The sequence below is a fragment of the Mastigoproctus giganteus genome, chromosome 1, assembly GCF_048544385.1.
Source record: "Mastigoproctus giganteus isolate SK-2022 chromosome 1, ASM4854438v1, whole genome shotgun sequence".
Taxonomy (NCBI): Eukaryota; Metazoa; Arthropoda; class Arachnida; order Uropygi; family Thelyphonidae; genus Mastigoproctus; species Mastigoproctus giganteus.
The window spans coordinates 66,999,484-67,018,505 of record NC_143575.1 but is presented as its reverse complement, the minus strand read 5'-3'; the positions used below and the strand labels follow the sequence as shown (position 1 = coordinate 67,018,505).

Sequence of the window (19,022 nt, the reverse complement as noted above, 5' to 3'; positions counted from 1 at the left end):
ATAAGTATTCTACGTATTATATTGAGGTAAACTTCTCTTATTATTTTACAAATATTGATATAACATAGAACGTATTGAGCATTACAGCTCTGGTTCATACTATCAAATTTATTTTTAAAACCCTTATTGACTATTTCCTTCACTTTCTCTCCAGTGATAACCTATTGATACAATTATGGGGATTTTTTGAACAGCTTGGTGCAAAATTACATTAGATTAACACTAAAATACTCAGCCCAGAGTTACCATATTTCTTTTCTAAAATATTGCCTTCAAAACACCATCGTTCCGACATTTGCCAGTGTCAATTTAAATTATAAAATTTTAAGCAAAAAAGCAACTAGCACTTGACACATTGTATAATATAGTTAAACTTGCCTTAAGATCTCGGTATTCTAATAAACGAAAATACCTTTCCCAGGTTAGGAAACTTCGTGACAAATTAAGAAATTATCTACATCCTAGCAATTGGTCGATATTGAAGACCTCCATAGATTTGCGACGTGAAGCACATTCCTCAGAAATAAAAAAAACAGACGTAAAGTTAAATACGTTATCAGGAGGGTCAAAACGTTCATACGAATTCTAACACATTGTCGCGGGCTCGCCCAAGTACATACAAGTTGGGTGACGACCCCCTCCCCACAGCATACACACAACGTGCTACCACAGAATACATCAGCTAGTTCGCAAACACCCCCCACCCAACATTGAACGAACCGACATATCGAAGCTTACAAATCTTTCCTTGTATACGCTATCACAGGACTAGATTTCACTTTTATCCAAAGGATTAAATTATAATTTACCACCTCGAAAACTACCTAAAAAACAGTGCATAATTGATATTGAATTTGGACTTTGTAATGTTCCACAAAAATATTTATTCAACAAGTTAACCAAGTGGTGAATAACATAAAAGAAACGCGAGTTCCTAAATTGAATACACATGACAGTTCAGCTTTACGTGAACTTCGGGAAAATAAAGACATTATTATACAGAGGGCAGATAAAGCAGATACAGTTGTAATACTCAATAAACATGATTATATTAATGAGTTAGATTCAGTTGTTTCAGATATCTCCACTTATCTTGAAGTAGACCCTGCACTATTTACCAATTTGGTCAATCAATACAATAACACGTTAACTACGTATCAAAAAAATGACTACATGACTATGGCTCAGTTGAAGGAATTGAAGGCCAGAACATGCAATATTCCTGCACTTTTCGGTCAGGTAAAATTAAACAAGACCGGATTTCCTTTTCGGCCTATTGTTTCCTACAGAAACTCAGCATTTTCATCCTTGGCCACACATGTATATAGCATTATAAAACCCTTTAGACAGGCGATACAATTTGGGATTAAGAACTACAATACATTATTTAATAACCTTAAGGACTATAGACTTGATGATAATGATAATTTATTCTCACTAGGTGTTACCTCGTTATATACGAATGTAAACATTGAATACACATTTGGGATATGTTAAATAATAATTCTATACTGATTAATTATACGAAGCTTCCTATTAAAGAAATTTTTCACTTAATTAAACTCTTAGTTGAGGCCAATTATATCACCTTTCAAGACAAAGTACATAAATTTTTGGTTTGCCGATGGGATTGACCTTAAGCGGCTTAATATCGGAGGTATATCTCTCAACGATTGAGCGTATACATTTGATGCCTTTTCTACCCCATATCACATACTATGGGAGGTATTTAGACGATGTTCTAGTTATTACTGATAGTAGTACTATCCAAGACATTTTACATTCATTTAATAATATTCACTCTAGACTCAAATTTACATTGGAAAGGGAGGGTACGGATACATAGTCAATAAATTTTCTAAATTTCATGCTTACTCAGGACTCGAATAAAATCCAATTTAACATCTATCGTAAACCTACAAACACTGGCATGCTTCTACATTATAACAGCTCAAGAGATCTATTATCTTTAATCAATTTCTAAATGCCTATAAATATTCAATGATGGAATCTGTTTTGGGCTCAGAAATACAATTATTAACCAGCAGATTCTTAAACATGGGTTATCCCCTTGCTACAATACACCGAATTAGGGTACAAGCTAGGGATAGGATACAAAATACTACATCAACCAACAATCGTAATATTAAAAAATACTTTATTTCTGTCCCATATGTTGAACAGTGGCACAAACAGCTTAACAGATTCTTTAAAGATACCAAATTTAAAATTGTGGCCAAGCCAATATGGAAACTACACACAATACTGAAAAATTCAGTCCTTTCCTCATTCGCAACACAAATAAATGACCTGGTATACATTTCTTGCGGTGATTGCAACTCGTCGTACCAAGGTTCTATGCGTTTTCCTCTGAATTTTCATTTTAATCACCATGCGTCCTCAGTTTGTGCTTCTCACTCAGCAGCATCAGAATTAGCCGTTAATGAAAAACAGACTTTTTTATTTAACGAGGCCAATATACTTAAGTGTCCAGCATAATTATACCAGACTATTAATTGCAGAAACTGTCAAAAATAAATTACGTGAAAATTCTATTAATGTTCGCCGGCCATTTCTAATATCCAATTTGTGGGCTTTTATGTGCATGCACAAAGACAAATAATCCCTATTTAAGTTTCATGCTCACCCATATTCGGTAATTTTCGTTCCTGTGATCAGGACATACAGTCAAAAAGCATTGTTAGCTTCGGGAAGGAAAATCATTTTGCAATTTTTTCGTTAAATTTGTTTTCATTTATTTAAATTTTAATTGTGATCTTTTAATTGTGTTGAAGTTGATTTTTAATTATTTTTAATTGTGTTGAAATTGATTTTTAATTATTTTTTACTGTCATGTAAGATTTTCCATTTTTTTGTTTTAATTGCTGGAGAGTATCATGGAAGTGTTCTACGTATTATATTGAGGTAAACTTCTCTTATTATTTTATATTTATTTAATGAAATACTTTCGAGCCTACAGGGCAGTAAGGCTCCTGGGGTCGATAGCATATAACCTTAAGGGAGACAGCAAGTGAGTGTTTTGAACCATTTAGGCTAATTATGAGACCATCACTGGACACGAGAGATTACGTTGGATTGGAAAAGTGCCAATGTATCTCCAGTACATAAAGGAGGTTCTAAGAGTGAAGTGGGAAATTACCGGCTGGTCAGTAACTTCAGTAGTAAGGAAAATCATGGAGACAATGATTAAGGGTGTAATTCAGGATCATTTAGATAGAAATGGAATTCTGAAGGATACTCAAGCATGGTTAACTAATCTGTTTAGCTATTTTGACTGGGTCACTCAAAATTAGTTTATTTGGATTTTAGCATAGCATTTGACTCAGTTCCAGATGAGCAGTTACTTTATAAGCTGGAACAGGTTGGAATCACAGGGAAAATCCTTAGCTGGATGGTTTCAGGGTAGGAAGCAGAGGGTTGTGATAAATGGTTATTCCTCTGAGTTGATGTAAAAAGTGGGTTTCCCCAAGGATCAGTATTAGGATCCCTGTTGTTTTTGACTTTCATAAATGACATCGATGAAGGGATAGAGGGCATGATGTCTAAATTTGCAGGTGATTTAAAGATTGGTAGAGTAGCTAATGATCACCACCAAGCAGAGCTTCTTTAGAGTGACCTAGATAGACTTTAGGGATGGTCAGAAAAATGGCAGCTATGCTTTAATTCAGAAAGTATAAGGTGAACCTGGGGAACAGTAACCCCAAAATAACTTATATACTTAGTGGAGTTGAACTAAAAGCTGGTAGCGAAGGAAAGGGACTTGAGTCTTACAATATTGTCAAACATGAAGTTCTCCGAATATTGTAGACAGGTTGCAAGGAAGGCCTATGGTGTTCTATCAATGATTTATTGAACATTTGCTAGTGGAGATCAGGGTGTCATAATCCAATTTTATAAGACTTGTTAGATCACACTTGGAATACTGTGTTCAAGTGTTTCAACTATCTCATTCCTTGACAACTCACTAGGGACGTCATAAACCAGAATGGTCACATTACCTTTACGGGGAGTGCCCAGAGTAAGTCCTGCCGATACAAAAGATGTTGATGCAGTAAGTATGTCCAAGTCATCTTTGGATCCAGTTTCAACAATAATGCCTTTATTGCAAATAGTACATAATAATTTAATTTATTTTAATACTTTTCAGATCACTTTTAAATGTCTTGGTGACAAGATTCCTAACCTCAACACTTAGTCCTACAGTCACTAGAATCTAGTGCTCTTAAAATAAGTACATTGTCAGATTTAACCTTAGGAGTAACACCTGTTTGTTGACCCCCCCTGATGAACCACTTGCCTGCATACCTTTAGATGAGCCACTGGCAACTTCCACAAAAGATCTGATGGAGATTCCATAAGTACTTGACACAAATCCTGCTCACTATCTCTGTGAGACAAAGTCTCGAAAGGAAAGTGATACTTAGTTTAAGACATTTCAGAAGGTAACAAGTTAGCATTAGAAGAAATGTTGACCATTTTCTCTAGATCAGCCCATTTTAAAATCTCTTCATTGACCACTTTTATTTTTTTATTTTCTATTAATACCAAGGTAACAACAGTCTCGAGGTTAAGCCACTTCTACATAAGTATGTTTCATGATGCTTTGGTAATTTTATTGCCTTCATATGAAAGAAAGCCAGAAAAGTCCTTATGTGGTAGCACTTAAATCTAAAACTGACACTGTAGAATTTGAAGAACCAACTGTTCCCAGTTTTTCATTCTGGGGCAAACTCTTTGAGATCTCACTTTACAGCAACTTTCCGCAATTGAGGTATATCCTGAAACACCAAATGTGTCTTAGACAAATTGTGAAACTCTTTGCACCTGAGAGCAAGAATCCTCCAATCTCTCAAGATTGACTTGTAGAGTCATCAATGCAGGATCGGCCTCAGGCAGAGGAAAATCCTCTGCTTGCTGCTTATTTACCATTCTCCCGATATAAAGCAAAGCATGTGTTATATGAACAAAAAAATATGTATTCAACAAAATATGACATCAAGCCAGACAACTATATATAAAAAATATTTCTGTTCTCTTTCCAGAAATTTTTATGTTGCAATATTTCGGTGATGCAGTACTCGCCAAGTTAGAGCAGGTTATATTTCTTGTTTGCAAAGTTGTCTCTCTTAGTAAGTTACCTTAGGATTGTTCTTGGCTAGCGTTGCCACTGTTACTAACTCAAAGAAGAAAGAAGGTCACCGCTCAGAGCATTCATTTGCCAAGGTTAAAGTTCAGAGTGGCTAACAAAAGCAGACTGAGAGCAGCATGGCGAAAGCACACTGATCAGCAACAGTAGAGCAGCAGAAATTAAGATCAAAAATGACTTATTTTATGAGCATCGTACAATATGAAGTAGTTGGGCATCAAGGACAACAATCCAGCATCACTATTTAACATTATATTTATAAAAATCACTTAATATAGCAACTAAACAGGAGTGCGAAAAGCACATGGCTTCACCTCCATGAGTTATAGTTAAGGACATGATACAGGACCATCTTGATAGGGATGGGATCACATCACAGGCTCCTGAAGAAATCTTGCCCAGCCAATCTGGTTAATTGCTATGACAATTGCTAAACTTAAGGAGATTGCAAAGAAGATCCTTAGACAGATCAGGAACTGGCTAATGGAAGGGACAAGGTGGTCATACTTCAGAGTATACCAGCATAGCAATTGGCATTTTCAAGATCCCTTATGGCTTCTTTTCTTAAAGACACTAACAAAAAAAAAGTATACAGGGGAAGTTGTCAAGTTTTGCTGATCTGAAAGGCAAATTCTTTTTGTCCAAATCATTTTGAAGCAGATATGCTGCTTCAAAACAACCTGGAAGCAGAACAACATTTTTCAAAATAAAATGTGGTCTGAAGAATAGCAGCTAAGGCTTGATACTACTAAATGGAAGGTCTGTACCGGGGGAATTCAGGAGCAGCCTACAGTACAGCAGGCAATAGTTGAAAGTGGTTTAGGATGAAAAGGACTTAGGGGTTACAATATAAATAGAGATGAAGTTTTTCATACAGTGTAAACAGGTGTCCTATCAACAGAATATCAGATATTTTTACAAGTAATGAAGAAGGATGTCATTATTACTCTATATGAGAATACAGTGAGACCACATTTGGAATATTGTATTTAGGTTTCTGGAGGCCTTACCTAAAAAAAAAAATCTAGAGAGAGAGAATTTAAAGAAGGGCAACTAGATTGACAAGTGCTAAATGTTTTCTGTACAACAAACAGCTTAGAAAGTTTAGTCTGCTGAGCTAGGACATTAGACAAGATAAATTGGATGGGAATATCTCATTGAGGTGTGTATAAAGGGACTGAGTAAAATGAATGGGGAAGGTGTATTCTCACTAGTAGGTAACAAAAGAACCAGGGGACACAAATACAGAATCTTAGGGAGTGCCTGAAGACTGGATGGGCACTTTCTGACATGGGAAAAACTGAGTTTTTTTTTTTTTTTTTTTATTGTATAATACAGAAAAAATGTTCAATTCTTGCATCACCTAAACAATTATTACTGATTGCATGTGTGCTTCCTTCATTATTAAAGTCCTTTGAAACAGAAAACTGATGCAATATGTGAATAACATTGATTTTGGTATGGAATGAGGTCAATCCTCTCTTAATTGTTTAAAGCAGCATAGTGGTTATTAACAGAATGTTTGTTTAGTATGAGCCAAGATAGTTACAATAAAATTAAAAGGAGATTATAAAATAACAAATGCATACTTTATTTCTCAAAACTTTTAAACAATCACCAAATGACTGCATTAAATATTAGAAGAGGGGGATGGAGGAGGAGTTGGATGAGGCATCAAGTCTAGTAATTCTGCTTGCTCTTCTAAAACTGCATCCCCTGGATACCTAAACCAGGATGGAGGCATATCCAATCGCTTCTCTGGATCAGAAACCCAGTGGTGCAATTTGCATCTAACAGGAACTCTTTCTGTATTATTAATCTGAAAAGTAAATTTTTTTATATAAAAACATTTAGAAAGCAATATAGATAATACACATTTGATTGAATAAGGAATAATTTCTTGACAGGCATATTTAAATGTAAACTCCTGAAGTTCGGTCTATTAGATTTTTACAATAATTTAAACATCTGGTATAAAATATTTTTTATTAAGAAAACAGCTACCAATGCTATTCAAAATCTTGAACCTTTCAAGAAAATTTAATATACCTTAAATAAATCGATCTGTTACTGAAGGCCATCGAACAAAAAGTGGAAGCAGTGTTATTAGTATCCCATTCGTGCAACTTTTTCAAAATTCCAGTTTGTTATAAATAATTTAGGGCCTGTAAAACTGGGCCCCAATGTTTACAAAGTCATTTCATGCTTATTTAAGTAACTGGCAGCTTTTGCAGAATCTTAATATTAACACCAATAACGCTTTTTTTTTTTTTATACCAAGATGATGAACTATAACTTATTCCAAAAGTTGGAACACAGGCAGTAATATACACTGATGAGCCAAAACATTATGACCAGCAAGTCATTATGCAAATCAAAGCAACTGCAGCACATGCGCGTATCAGGACATGGCATAAAAAACACCTGATACTGAGCTCCGTTAATCAGTGTTACTCTTGTTCTTCAGATGGGAAAGGCAGCGGACTTAACTGAGTTTGACAAAGGCCAAACTGTAATGGCCAGATGACTGAGTCAGAGCATATCTGAAACGGCACGGCTGGTGGGGTGCTCACGGTTAGCCGTGGTTAGTACCTACCAAAAGTGGTCCGAGGAGGGGGAACCCACGAACCGCCGGCAAGGTGTTGGACGGCCATGGCTCATCAGTGCTCGAGGTGAATGAAGGCTCCCGAATGGTACGTGGCAACAGAAGGGCGACTGTGCTGCAACTTGCCAGTAATTGGGACGGGAGTAATGTGTCACAACACAGTACATGGAAATGGAAACTCGAAAATGTGAAGAGAGAAATGAAGGAAAATAGACTGAATATAGTAGGTATAGCAGAGACTAGATGGAAATTGAAGAAGACTTCATGAGTGAAGATATAAAGGTAATTTACAAAGGACGGAATGACAATCAGCGAGGAGCAACTATACTGCTAGACAAAATGCACAAAAAAGCCTCAAGAAAATTATGCCAGTCAGCGACAGGATTATAGCTGTAAGATTAAAGGATGAGGCAATAGATTTATTGACTATGCAAGTATATTTACCAACAAGCAACCATACTGAGGATGAAGTAGCCAAGGTATATGAACAGATAGAGGAAATAATGGAAGAACTGACAGAATGGAAGAAGTGACAGAAGAATGGTAATTGTGATGCGAGATTCGAATGCTGTCCTCAGAGAAGGAAGACAAAGTTGGGGACTATGGACTTGGGGCAAGAAGATGATAGAAGTCTGAAAAGAAGACATGTACGCATCAAACATATGGTTTAGATAGGAGAAAAGAAAAAGATGTACTTGGAGAAGACCAAGGGATATTGACAGGTACCCAAATCGACTATATTTTAGTCAACAAAAGGTACAAGAATACTGTGAAGAATTCGCATAGCTATCCAGGTGCAGATGTGGACTCTAACCACAATTTGGTAGCGATGAAAATTAAGATTACACTCAAGAGAATAAGGGTTCAAGAAAAAGAAGGAAGTGGAATTTGAATGTTCTGAAGACTGTGCTAACTGGAGATTTCAGAGAAGCAATTGACAAGAAGATAGTGCAGGGGGGGGAGGAAATAGAAGGTGTGGAGAAGAGATGGGAAAGGTTTAAAAAGGTTGTAGTAGGAGTAGCAGAAAGCAAATTAGGTACAGTAGATCAGAAAAGGATAAGGAAACCATGGATCACAGAAGAAATGATCAGAAAATGGAAACACCACCAAAGTTGAGAGGAGGCAAGGATTAAATATAGGAGTTTAGCATTAGTAGAGGCATATGATGCAAGAAAGCAAACTTATTTAGCATTGGCCAAAAAAAAAAAAAAAAACACATTTCACCCATCCACTCCCAAAGTTTGTCTAGTAAGTCCCCTCACGTGGAATCTGAGCAAGAGGAAGAATCCCGTCAACATTGAGCTTGCTCAAACCATTCAAGACTTTATACACCTCAATCAGATCATCTTCTCGCAGGTGCCTGCTGCAATTTGCAGAAGTTAAGCCTATCTTCGTAACAGCAACCCTTTGTTCCACTCACTAATCGCATTGCCCTTCTCTGTACTCGTTCTAGTAGCTCAACATCTTTTCTAAAATGAGGCCTCTAGACCTGTATGCAGTACTCAAGGTGTGGCCTGACCATTGCCTTATCCCTGCTAGCAAAATTCCTATATATCATTGACAAGACCCCATGAGCTACTCTTGCAGCCTGTATGCACTGCTCAGAAACAGATAGACTCTGATAAAAGATCTTGAATGATCTGATAATGGATGTCATCTGGCAAGTGTCAGAAGACATCCATTATCCCTACAGCACTCGCCTTGGAGGGGGAAGCACAGTGTGTGCATAGTAAATGGCTGGTTGTAACCCTAAGGGTTGTTAAAAGATAACTTAAATGGTTGTTGTTTGAATTTTAGTTCCACGGCCAGAAACTCTGGGGAGTACATTTCTGCAAACATATGGCGAATGTTTCTCTTAAAATATTAGCACCTGCAGCTAGGTTTGCAACTACCCATCCATTATGTTCTAGTATTAATGAAAGTATATTTGCCCTTCATTATCCAGACTATATCACAGACAACCTTAGCAGTGGTTGTCCAGGTTACATAAGATGTGAAGTGGATCTAAGATTCCTTCTGAATATGACTGCAGATGTAATGTGCTTTGGAGCATGCACATTTGAAGGCTATTAGGTTAACTTTGGCAGGATATAATTGAAATAATGCCCACTGCCTTGTTTTGTACCTGTTCTTACTGCTGCTTGACATGCACCCCTCCTATTGTTTTGGCCTGGCTCCTTATACCAGCAGATGACTGCTGGAAGACCCTTTCCATGGTGATCAGGCCTCCCACTAAGTGGCCAGATGAACTACACAAACAACATAACACACACAGCCATCTGGCCTTGGCAGAGTTTAATTAAAATTAAAAAAACAGTTCTGTTTATACTCTGGTACAACTACTAGGTCTAGGAGTTTATAATTAATCATTTCAACAATAAATACAATTGTTAATCACATTTTTCAGTCATGCAAAGCTTCAGCGACAGTCTGCTCAAATCTGTACGCTAATGCACTCTTGTGTTTGACCACTTATCTATGTTGTGTATCATAATCTCAATTTATAGTTGAGACTTTTCAAATGATATATGATTTATCTATGCACATAAAACTTGAGGCCAATATCACACATGAACATATATTCAAAAATAGTTTGGATAATGTATAATAAATTATATTAACTAACCTCCTCATTTGATTTACACAGTTAAAACGTTTCAACAATTAATTTTAAATAAAAAGAAACTCATGTAAATTTAGAGCAAAGGCTTTAGCCTTATAATAACTATAAAACAAAGAACACTTACAGTAACAAACACGGCAAATTCTTTTCCTTCTTTGTCCATATCAGGACCTGTGATCTTCTGGGCAGGAAGTTCTAAGGCATATTCTGGAACAATAATACCCTAAAAAATATCAAACTATTAGCCATTTTGAATTCTTTATATTCATTAATAATTAATGCCTAGAAACTTCGCCCTGGAAATACCCAAAAAGAAATATTCTTACAAATGTTATTTCTATGTTTTGAATGGAAGGAATTTTAAGAATTGTTGCCACTTTCTTTATGTAAGGAGCTGCTAATGCAGCTCTTACATAAAGAAAGTGGCAACAATTCTTAAAATTCTTTTCCCTTCATTACTTCATATGAAAAGGAAAAATATATAATGAAACGACTGGTGCTAAATATGTAAATCAACAGTGATCTCTGATTCACTGTTGCTCACTTCAAAATCATTATCACATTTTTCATGTGTAGCATGAAAAATGTGATAATGATTTCTGCTAACCAAGAATTAGAAATAAAAAGCACTGTTGAAATTTAAATGAACGCTATAAAAGTATCACATTTTAAGTATGTTCCAGTCACTCAACTGAAGTAGAAAGAATGTTCCCTCTCATGAAATATATTTTCTTTAATAAAAGAAAAGCAAAGTTTCATTTCTGAAAATTTGAAAAAAGGGAAAAAAAAAAAATTGCAGCAAGTATCTGCTTTTGTTTATCAAGCTTCATTGACCAGATGGGATCTGACAGACACATTAGTTCATATTTTTTGTTTGCCCATTAGTCATTTTATGCAGGATTTGTTGGTAATTGTTTCACTTTCTGGTATACTCTGATACAACCGAGAATAAATAAATAATTAAAAAGACCTACACAGTATAAAACTAAAATGCTAATTTAAATATAACTGCATAATTTAACAGCTATAAAATTAAAGTAATGACAAATTCTAGAGCTATCTTAAACATAAGTGTTCTTCATCAGTGGATAAATGTATTTGTATACAGAATAAATATTTTGCAGGAAACATGATGTGGTTGATATTATGCAACTTATTACAGTAAAGTCCCAATTATCTGAGGTAAGTGGACTGGGAAAACTTGAATAATCAAAAACTCGGATAACAGCGGAAGGTTCTGTTAAATTATTATTAAATAAACTGGATTTGAATACATTAATGTGATGATGTACGCTACTTTCAGGTTAAGCCTACTTATTGAACATAACTTTTAAATTATACAATAAAACACTTAATTTACAACTGTTTTATTACAAAAAAAAATAGTATATGTATAAAAATTACAAGTCGTAGAGAAGAAAAATGTACACTTACAGTCATTAGCAGTACACCTTCATATCGTATAAAAAATTCCTTAATGGGTTTCTGTGCAGCTACTCGCTTTTGATGTCGAACCATCAACAGTCGATGGTTCGACTGTTGATGATCCTGCTCAGATAGCAAACAAACTGAATGAATATTTTGCATCTACATTCACACATGAGGAATTATTAAGTTTTGAAAATGGCAGAAGGTTATCAAATTGTAGCAGGATACTTAATGATTTTGTAATAACTGAAAGCAAAGTGGAGGGGAAATTGTTGAAGTTAAACAAGAAAAGCACCTGGGGTGGATGGGATCTATCCAGTTATATTAAAGGAGGCGGCAAAGCAACTAAGCAAACGCTTAGCCATAATTATGAGAGCATCCTTGGACTCAGGAGAGGTTTGGAGATGTGCAAATGTATCCCAAATTCACAAAGGGGGATCGAAGGGTGACACAAGTAATTACAGACCAGTTAGTTTAACTTCTGTTCCGGGTAAAATAATGGAGTCACTGGTTAAAGATGCATTGCAGGATCATCTAGACAAGACTGCAGCAATAATTCAGACACAGCATGGGTTTGTTAAGGGAAAGTCTTGTCTGACAAATTTGATAGGATATTATGATGTGGATAGGATTTGTGGATGCAAAAAATAATTTTGATATCATATATTTGGATTTCAGGAAAGCTTTTGACACTGTTGCACATGGAAGACTATTGTACAAATTGGAGCAGAATGGTATTAAGGGTAAGTTGCTACAATGGATAAAAGGATGGTTAAGTGGAAGAAGACAGAGGGTGGTAATCAATGGGTGCTGCTCTTCTTGGACTAATGTTATTAGTGGAGTCCCACAGGGTTCGGTGTTAGGTCCGCTCTTGTTTTGTATATTTATCAATGATATTGATGAAGATATATCAGGCTTAATGTCGAAGTTTGCAGATGATACAAAGGTTGGCAGGGTTGTTAATGACAGTAATGGCAGTGTGCTACTGCAACAGGATCTAGATAATTTGGGCAGATGGGATAAGAAGTGGCAACTGAAGTTTAACCTTGACAAATGCAAAGTACTGCATATGAGTAGAAGTAACCCCAGAGAAACGTACCAACTGTGTGGTACTACACTTAAGGTGGTAGAAAATGAAAGACCTGGGAGTAATTGTGTAGTCAGATATGAAGTTTTCTGAGCAATGCAGACAGGCTGCCAGGGCAGGTCATGGGGTTTTGTCAATGATATATAGGAATTTTGCTAGCAGGGAAAAGGAGGTGATTATCCCTCTGTATAAGGCAATGGTCAGGCCACACCTTGAGTGCTGCGTACAGGTCTGGAGGCCTCATTTTAGGAAGGATGTAGATTTACTTGAGCGTGTACAGAGAAGGGCAACAAGATTGGTGAGGGGAATGAAGGGATTCTCTTACCAAGAGAGGCTTAAGTTCTGCAAATTGCAGTGGCTGGAGACTAGACACCTGCAAGGTGATCTGATTGAGATGTATAAGGCCTTGAATGGTTTGAGCAAGCTCAATGCTCTGATGGGATTCTTCCTCTTGCCCAGATTAATTGCCCGAGGGTACATAAATTCAAACTCAGGAAGGACAGTTGTAGAATAGATGGGCAGAAATGTGCCTTTAGCCAGCAGATGGTTGATTGCTGAAACAAACTTCCATCTCTCGTTGTGGAAGTTGACAGCTTGAAATAAATTCAAGGCAGAACTAAACAAACATTTGGAGTGGATGGATGGGTGAAATGGGAAGGGTTTTTTTTTTTTTTTTTTTTTTCCTGGCTGATGCTATATAAGCTTGCTTTCTTGTATCATATGCCTCTACTAATGCTAATACTCTCACATATTCGCCGCAACAAGCATCTTTTAAATTCATTTATTTCCACTTATTTTAGCATTGGATGTACATGGTTCTTGAAATAATTAACAAAATTTAAAATGCTGTTTTAGTTTACTTTCTGTGTAGGCCATATAAAAATCATTCGCGTGCTGCACATGGGCCATAGGTTGGATACCACTGATCTAGACCATCAAAAACATTAAATCTGCCCATCTTCATGAAATTTATGGGGGAACTTGCAGATCCCCTAGAATAATGTTAGTCAAGACATAAAATTAATCACCAGAATGCCACGTCTGTGTACAGCAGTGATAAAATCTCGTGAAGGATATTTTGGTGAAAAATCAGTATAGTTGTTAATATTAATCATTTTAATATTTTTTGATATAATATTTTCAATGCTTAATAAAAAAAATCTTAACATACTTAGCAGTGTGTTGTATTTTTATATTAAACCTTACATTGTCATAGCTAATTTCAAAAAAATTAATGAAAACTGCTGCCATATGCTGTGATTCCAAAATTTTAGGCACGAGCATATGTGCAAATGGCAAAACTCGAGATTAGCCATCACTATCATCATCATTGTAACTAGCACTGTGATGAAGATTTCTGTGACTAGCATCGATGTCTTCTCCTATGTATGAGATTAGAGTATACAGATATGGTTTCTGTCAATCCCTGAGGGTGGAAAAGGTGAGCTTAAATCCTACTTTGATAGATATTCAATTTACCTCCAAGACTGAAGTGAACAGCACCTGCCTTTTCTGGGTGTTTTTGTTAGGAGGGCTGGCTCATTCACAACAGCTTATAAAAACCAATGTGTGCAGGCTAATTCACAAATCTATGCATTTGTTCATGCATCAATGCACAAGAAGAGTACTGTCAGATCATTGATGGATAGAGCATGGTTGCACTGTAGTACCTTTGGGATAGGTGTATGTGAATTAATATGATAATATTGGATCTTTGGGTGTGCAGCTTCCCTCAAGCAATTTTAGACCAATATGCTAGAAGTAGTGGAAGGAGAAATAGTGATTCTTGAGTTCCTGTCACACTTCTCATTATGGTATATGTACGTTTTTACCCAAGCGTAATAAAATAGATCTTCAAATCAAATAATGCTCACTGTGTACAGCTTCCTGGTAGAAAGCTTTAAATTAAGTTTCTCGCAAGTTAAAACTCTAGTTATAGATAAATCCAGAAGCACAGTTGAGTATAAGGTCCAATACCTGGAGTGTGGGGCATGGTATATAGGAAACGCAAGGTATCATATTATGACAGGGTAAAGGAACATAATTACGCCATTAGTGAGGCCAATTTCATTCAGTGCACGTAAGCCAACAAGTACATCCAGAAGATATTTGGATTATCAACAAGGTGCTTAGGTTTTATGACCAGAAGTGGCTCAAAAGCCTTGATATTACAACAACAGAACAGGTCATAAACAGTAAGAATGATATATATATCCTGTCTTTATCTGGAGTTTTCATGTGGGATGTTTGTTAGCAGCAATCTAGACATGGAGAGCCTACTATGCTATTTGGGGCACTTTCGGTAGAGTCTCCAATAGCACAGGTAGGGTCACAATGGAAGTCACGTGTTGCCACTGCAGTACCCATGTCATGTGCTCCTGCAAAATATTTATTGTGTTGCAATTCAATGTTTGTCTTCTGATAAAGAAAGCTTAGGCTTTGAAAAGCCTAAGCTTTCTTTATCAGTAGACTTTTATTTTATTGCTTTTATGTAATTTTTCAGCTTTTAAATTATACAGTAGCCTTTTATTTTTGTACTAACTAGGCCCTTTTAATTAATTATATATTCACACTGGCAAGTAAGTGAAACAGTAGTTATTCCTGAAGTAAAAGCATTCTTTGTAATATTTTGTTCATAATCCTGATACCTTCCTTCCCTTTCCCCCCTCATCTTACCATTAAATTAATTAGTTGTCAGTGGACTTTGCTTTGGGAAATAGTGGTATTGCTATAGCCTGTGAGACCCAATCTGGATGTTGATATAATGTAAAAACTGTTTGTTGAAATTTCCATTTATTAGAGTTTTAAATGATTCTTTGAAGCCGCTGTCCTTACTTTAATGCACTTTAGTAGTAGAAATTTAAAAAAATATCTGCGTGATACAAGCTAAAATGGCTTGTGTAGACTGAATGGAATAATATTAGTGATAAATAGCAAACATGAAGGAGCAAACATTTTAAAATAAACGTTGAATTCCTTTTCTGTAGTTGTAGAGCCTATCTTGAAATATTTCACATAATTACCTTTTTTTATGGCTCTCTGGCACCTAAACATTTGGGCTTTAGTAATGATCAATGAAATATAGTTTTTAGGAATTAAGTATCAAATAAAATTATTGATAGAAAGAATGAGATAAGGCATAAACTCTCTCTCTCTCTCTCTCTCTCTCTCACTACTTGGAAAATAAATTACCAAATAATCAACCAGAATGTTGCAATCCTTACACTTATGGCAGGTTATGTTCTTAGAAACGGTGCCACAAGTCAAAATCATCCAAGTAGAAATTGATTTTTTTTTTTTTTCACAGAAACAGTGATATAATAAGGGATAAATTACAAATAAAGGGTTCAAATATACACTTTTTATAGATATGAAAACACAAATAGCTCATTTCACGCTGAAAACTAACTTTATTCAATAGTACGGTAATACTAACCTTTAGTGTTGAAGATTACAATCATTAAAATTATAAAAATACACTAAAAAATGACAAAATTATATAAATATTTTTATTAAAATAACAATGAAGATCAGAAAAAAAATCATGAATTGGAAGGAAAAAAAAAGTTTTCATAATGCAATATCACATTCCACACAAAAATGCACAATGTTAGCTGCATATAGCATACTTGCAATGACAGCAACAAAATTGCATAGTTTTTCCAGGACAGAAAGTACATTTTTATTTTGTCACTTTTAATGTTGAAAATGGTGATTGTTCTAGGGATATAGTAATGCAGTAGTTTCAGCAGCTGTTGAGATAGCACACAGAGAAGAAGAATGTTGAAAATGGCAATATTAACATAAAATTTGAAATACATCATTGCTTTGCGAAAGAACTGATTAGAAAATATTCAGAACCTGGACTCAGTCCATATTAATTTACTTTTTCTTCTTTCTTTTTAAATAAAGGTAATATCTCCTGGATAAATGGTTAGTGTTCTAGTATTAATTAACTAATACGAAGGTGGAGTTGACTTTCTGGTCCATAAAGATATAAAAAACAACATTTTGGAATTCAAAGGTACATCACAAAGGGTGTCAAGACTGCTTCTCAGGATTTCTAAGCTGTAAAAACTAAAGGTATAATGATTTATGTGCCAACATCAAGCCATGATGATGATGATGAAGAGGTTGAAGAAATGTACACCGAAACTGAGTCTCCTAAATGAGCAGAAAACCCACTATCATTATGGAGGACTTCAATGCTAAGGTTGAAAAGAGACAAAACAGTGCAGAAAGGGGAACTATAGGAAATTTTCGAATTGGTGAAAGAAATGAAAGAGGTGAAAGATTTGTGGAATCTCGAGGAATGTCTGTAATGAACACTTTTTTTCAAGAAAAGAGTGAACAGAAAGTGGACAGGGATGAGCCCAAATGGATTAACAACTAAAGAAATCAACTTAATCCTCACTAACAGAAAATATATTGTGAATGATGTTACCGTCCTGAACAAGGTAAATGTTGGAAGTGATCACAGAATGGTAAGCTGCACACTTGATATAGATGTAAGAAAGGAAAGGAAAAAAACTGACTCGAATAAATAATATGAAGATCTTTGAGATAACAGAAGATGAGAAAAAGCAGTATGTACTGGAACTTAAGAACAAGTTTGAGCTTCTGCAGACCTTTCAGGACCAAGATATTGACGAGGAATACAACAACTTTCTGGAAGTGATAAAGCCCAAGAAGCCTATAGGTAAAAAGAAATCCAAAGAAAAAAAATTGGTCAGGAAACACTTGTCATGATGAACTGAAGATGACAAATGAAGAGCAAGGTAAACACTGACAAGGACAAAATCCAGTATACTGAGTTATGCAAAGCCATTAGAAAGAGACTGAGAAAGGACATAAGATTTAACACAAAACAGTAGAACAAGCATTAAAGGAAAACAAAGGACTTAATCAGCAGCCATGAGCAGTAATACAGAAAGACAAATGATACTGAAACTGAAAAATAGTGATGGAGTACTTATAAATAGAAGAGAACGCATAATTCAAATAGCAAAGACTACTACTATAAACAATTATATAAGGAGCAAGGGAATGATACTAGCAGCGGGGAAGATTGATCACAAATTAGCAACACATGACATACCCGATACCCTTCATGATGAGGTAGAACATGTATTGAAGAAAATGAAGAATCAGAAAGCCCCAGATGAAGATGAAGTTACTGCAGAGTTGTTAAAATTGAGAGAAAGAGACATTACACAAAAACTGGCATGACTCTTCACAAAATATATTAGGAAAGGCGTTCACGTGACCCCTAAGGAGTGGAATAAAGCAATCATAATTTTCCTGCATAAGAAAGGAGATAAATCAGAAATTGGAAGTTATAGACCAATTAGCTTGTTGTCCCACTTCTACAAGTTGTTCACAAGGGTCATTACTTGTGAACTTTTTTTTTTTTTTTAATGAAAACCCCAAACACAAGAGGTATTAGAATCTATAGTACTTAGTACTGTGCTTGGGTTGGAGGTTGAGAAGACGAAAGAAGATATTTGTTTAAATTAGACTTGAACTTCTGTAGACTAATTTTCAGGAAATACATATGAAGGAATTATTCCAGAAAACGGCAGTAGAATGAATAAACGAGGAAGATGAAAAGTTGGTTCTGTGAGCTTGAAGTTGGACAGTAAATGGATGTTGGCTGGTGGTGGCACATGTTTGGACTGTTTTGAAAAAGAGAGCGGGAATTGTAGAAGCCAATTCAGAAGAACAGTGCCTATGGAAGGATCTGTATAAAAGGCATGCAGCAGAAACACTACATCTATGAAACAGTGAGTGAAGAGACTCTCTTAGAGATGAGTCATTAATTAACCTAACTGCCCTCTTCTGAATGGAATCTAGAAACCTGAGAGACAATAATCCATGGTAGGGCGGATTTGCGATATGTACAGAGTGAACAGCTGTTTGGAAGAAAAGTAACGCCGAAAGCAAAAGAGAAAACCAAGTTCTTTAGTTGCAGAGGAAGCAATATTTGCAATGTGCTTGTGCCAAGAGAGATTAGAAGTAAGGGTAATCCCCAAAAGAGATACATCATGTTGCCTATAAATTGGAGTGTCACCAAAGATAAGCATAGGAGCAGAAGAATCCTTTTTTGCGAGGT

The 19,022-nt window shown here is 35.7% G+C and overlaps 1 protein-coding gene across 3 annotated transcripts in view; it reads right to left on the bottom strand.

Annotated features, from left to right (window-relative positions):
- Positions 1 to 19,022, bottom strand: part of mRpL9 (mitochondrial ribosomal protein L9) — a 173,216-nt gene that overhangs the window by 23,030 nt on the left and 131,164 nt on the right. For 2 of the 3 annotated variants that reach the window (XM_090380443.1, XM_090380436.1), the window contains 2 exons: positions 10,520 to 10,618; positions 6,735 to 6,986 (listed from right to left, as the gene is read on the bottom strand). In XM_090380443.1, coding sequence (XP_090236569.1) covers positions 6,798 to 6,986; positions 10,520 to 10,618 — 288 coding nt within the window. In that variant the 3' untranslated portion in view covers positions 6,735 to 6,797. Of the gene's footprint in view, positions 1 to 6,734; positions 6,987 to 10,519; positions 10,619 to 19,022 lie in introns of those variants that run through there. The other variant, XM_090380433.1, reaches the window with a different exon arrangement.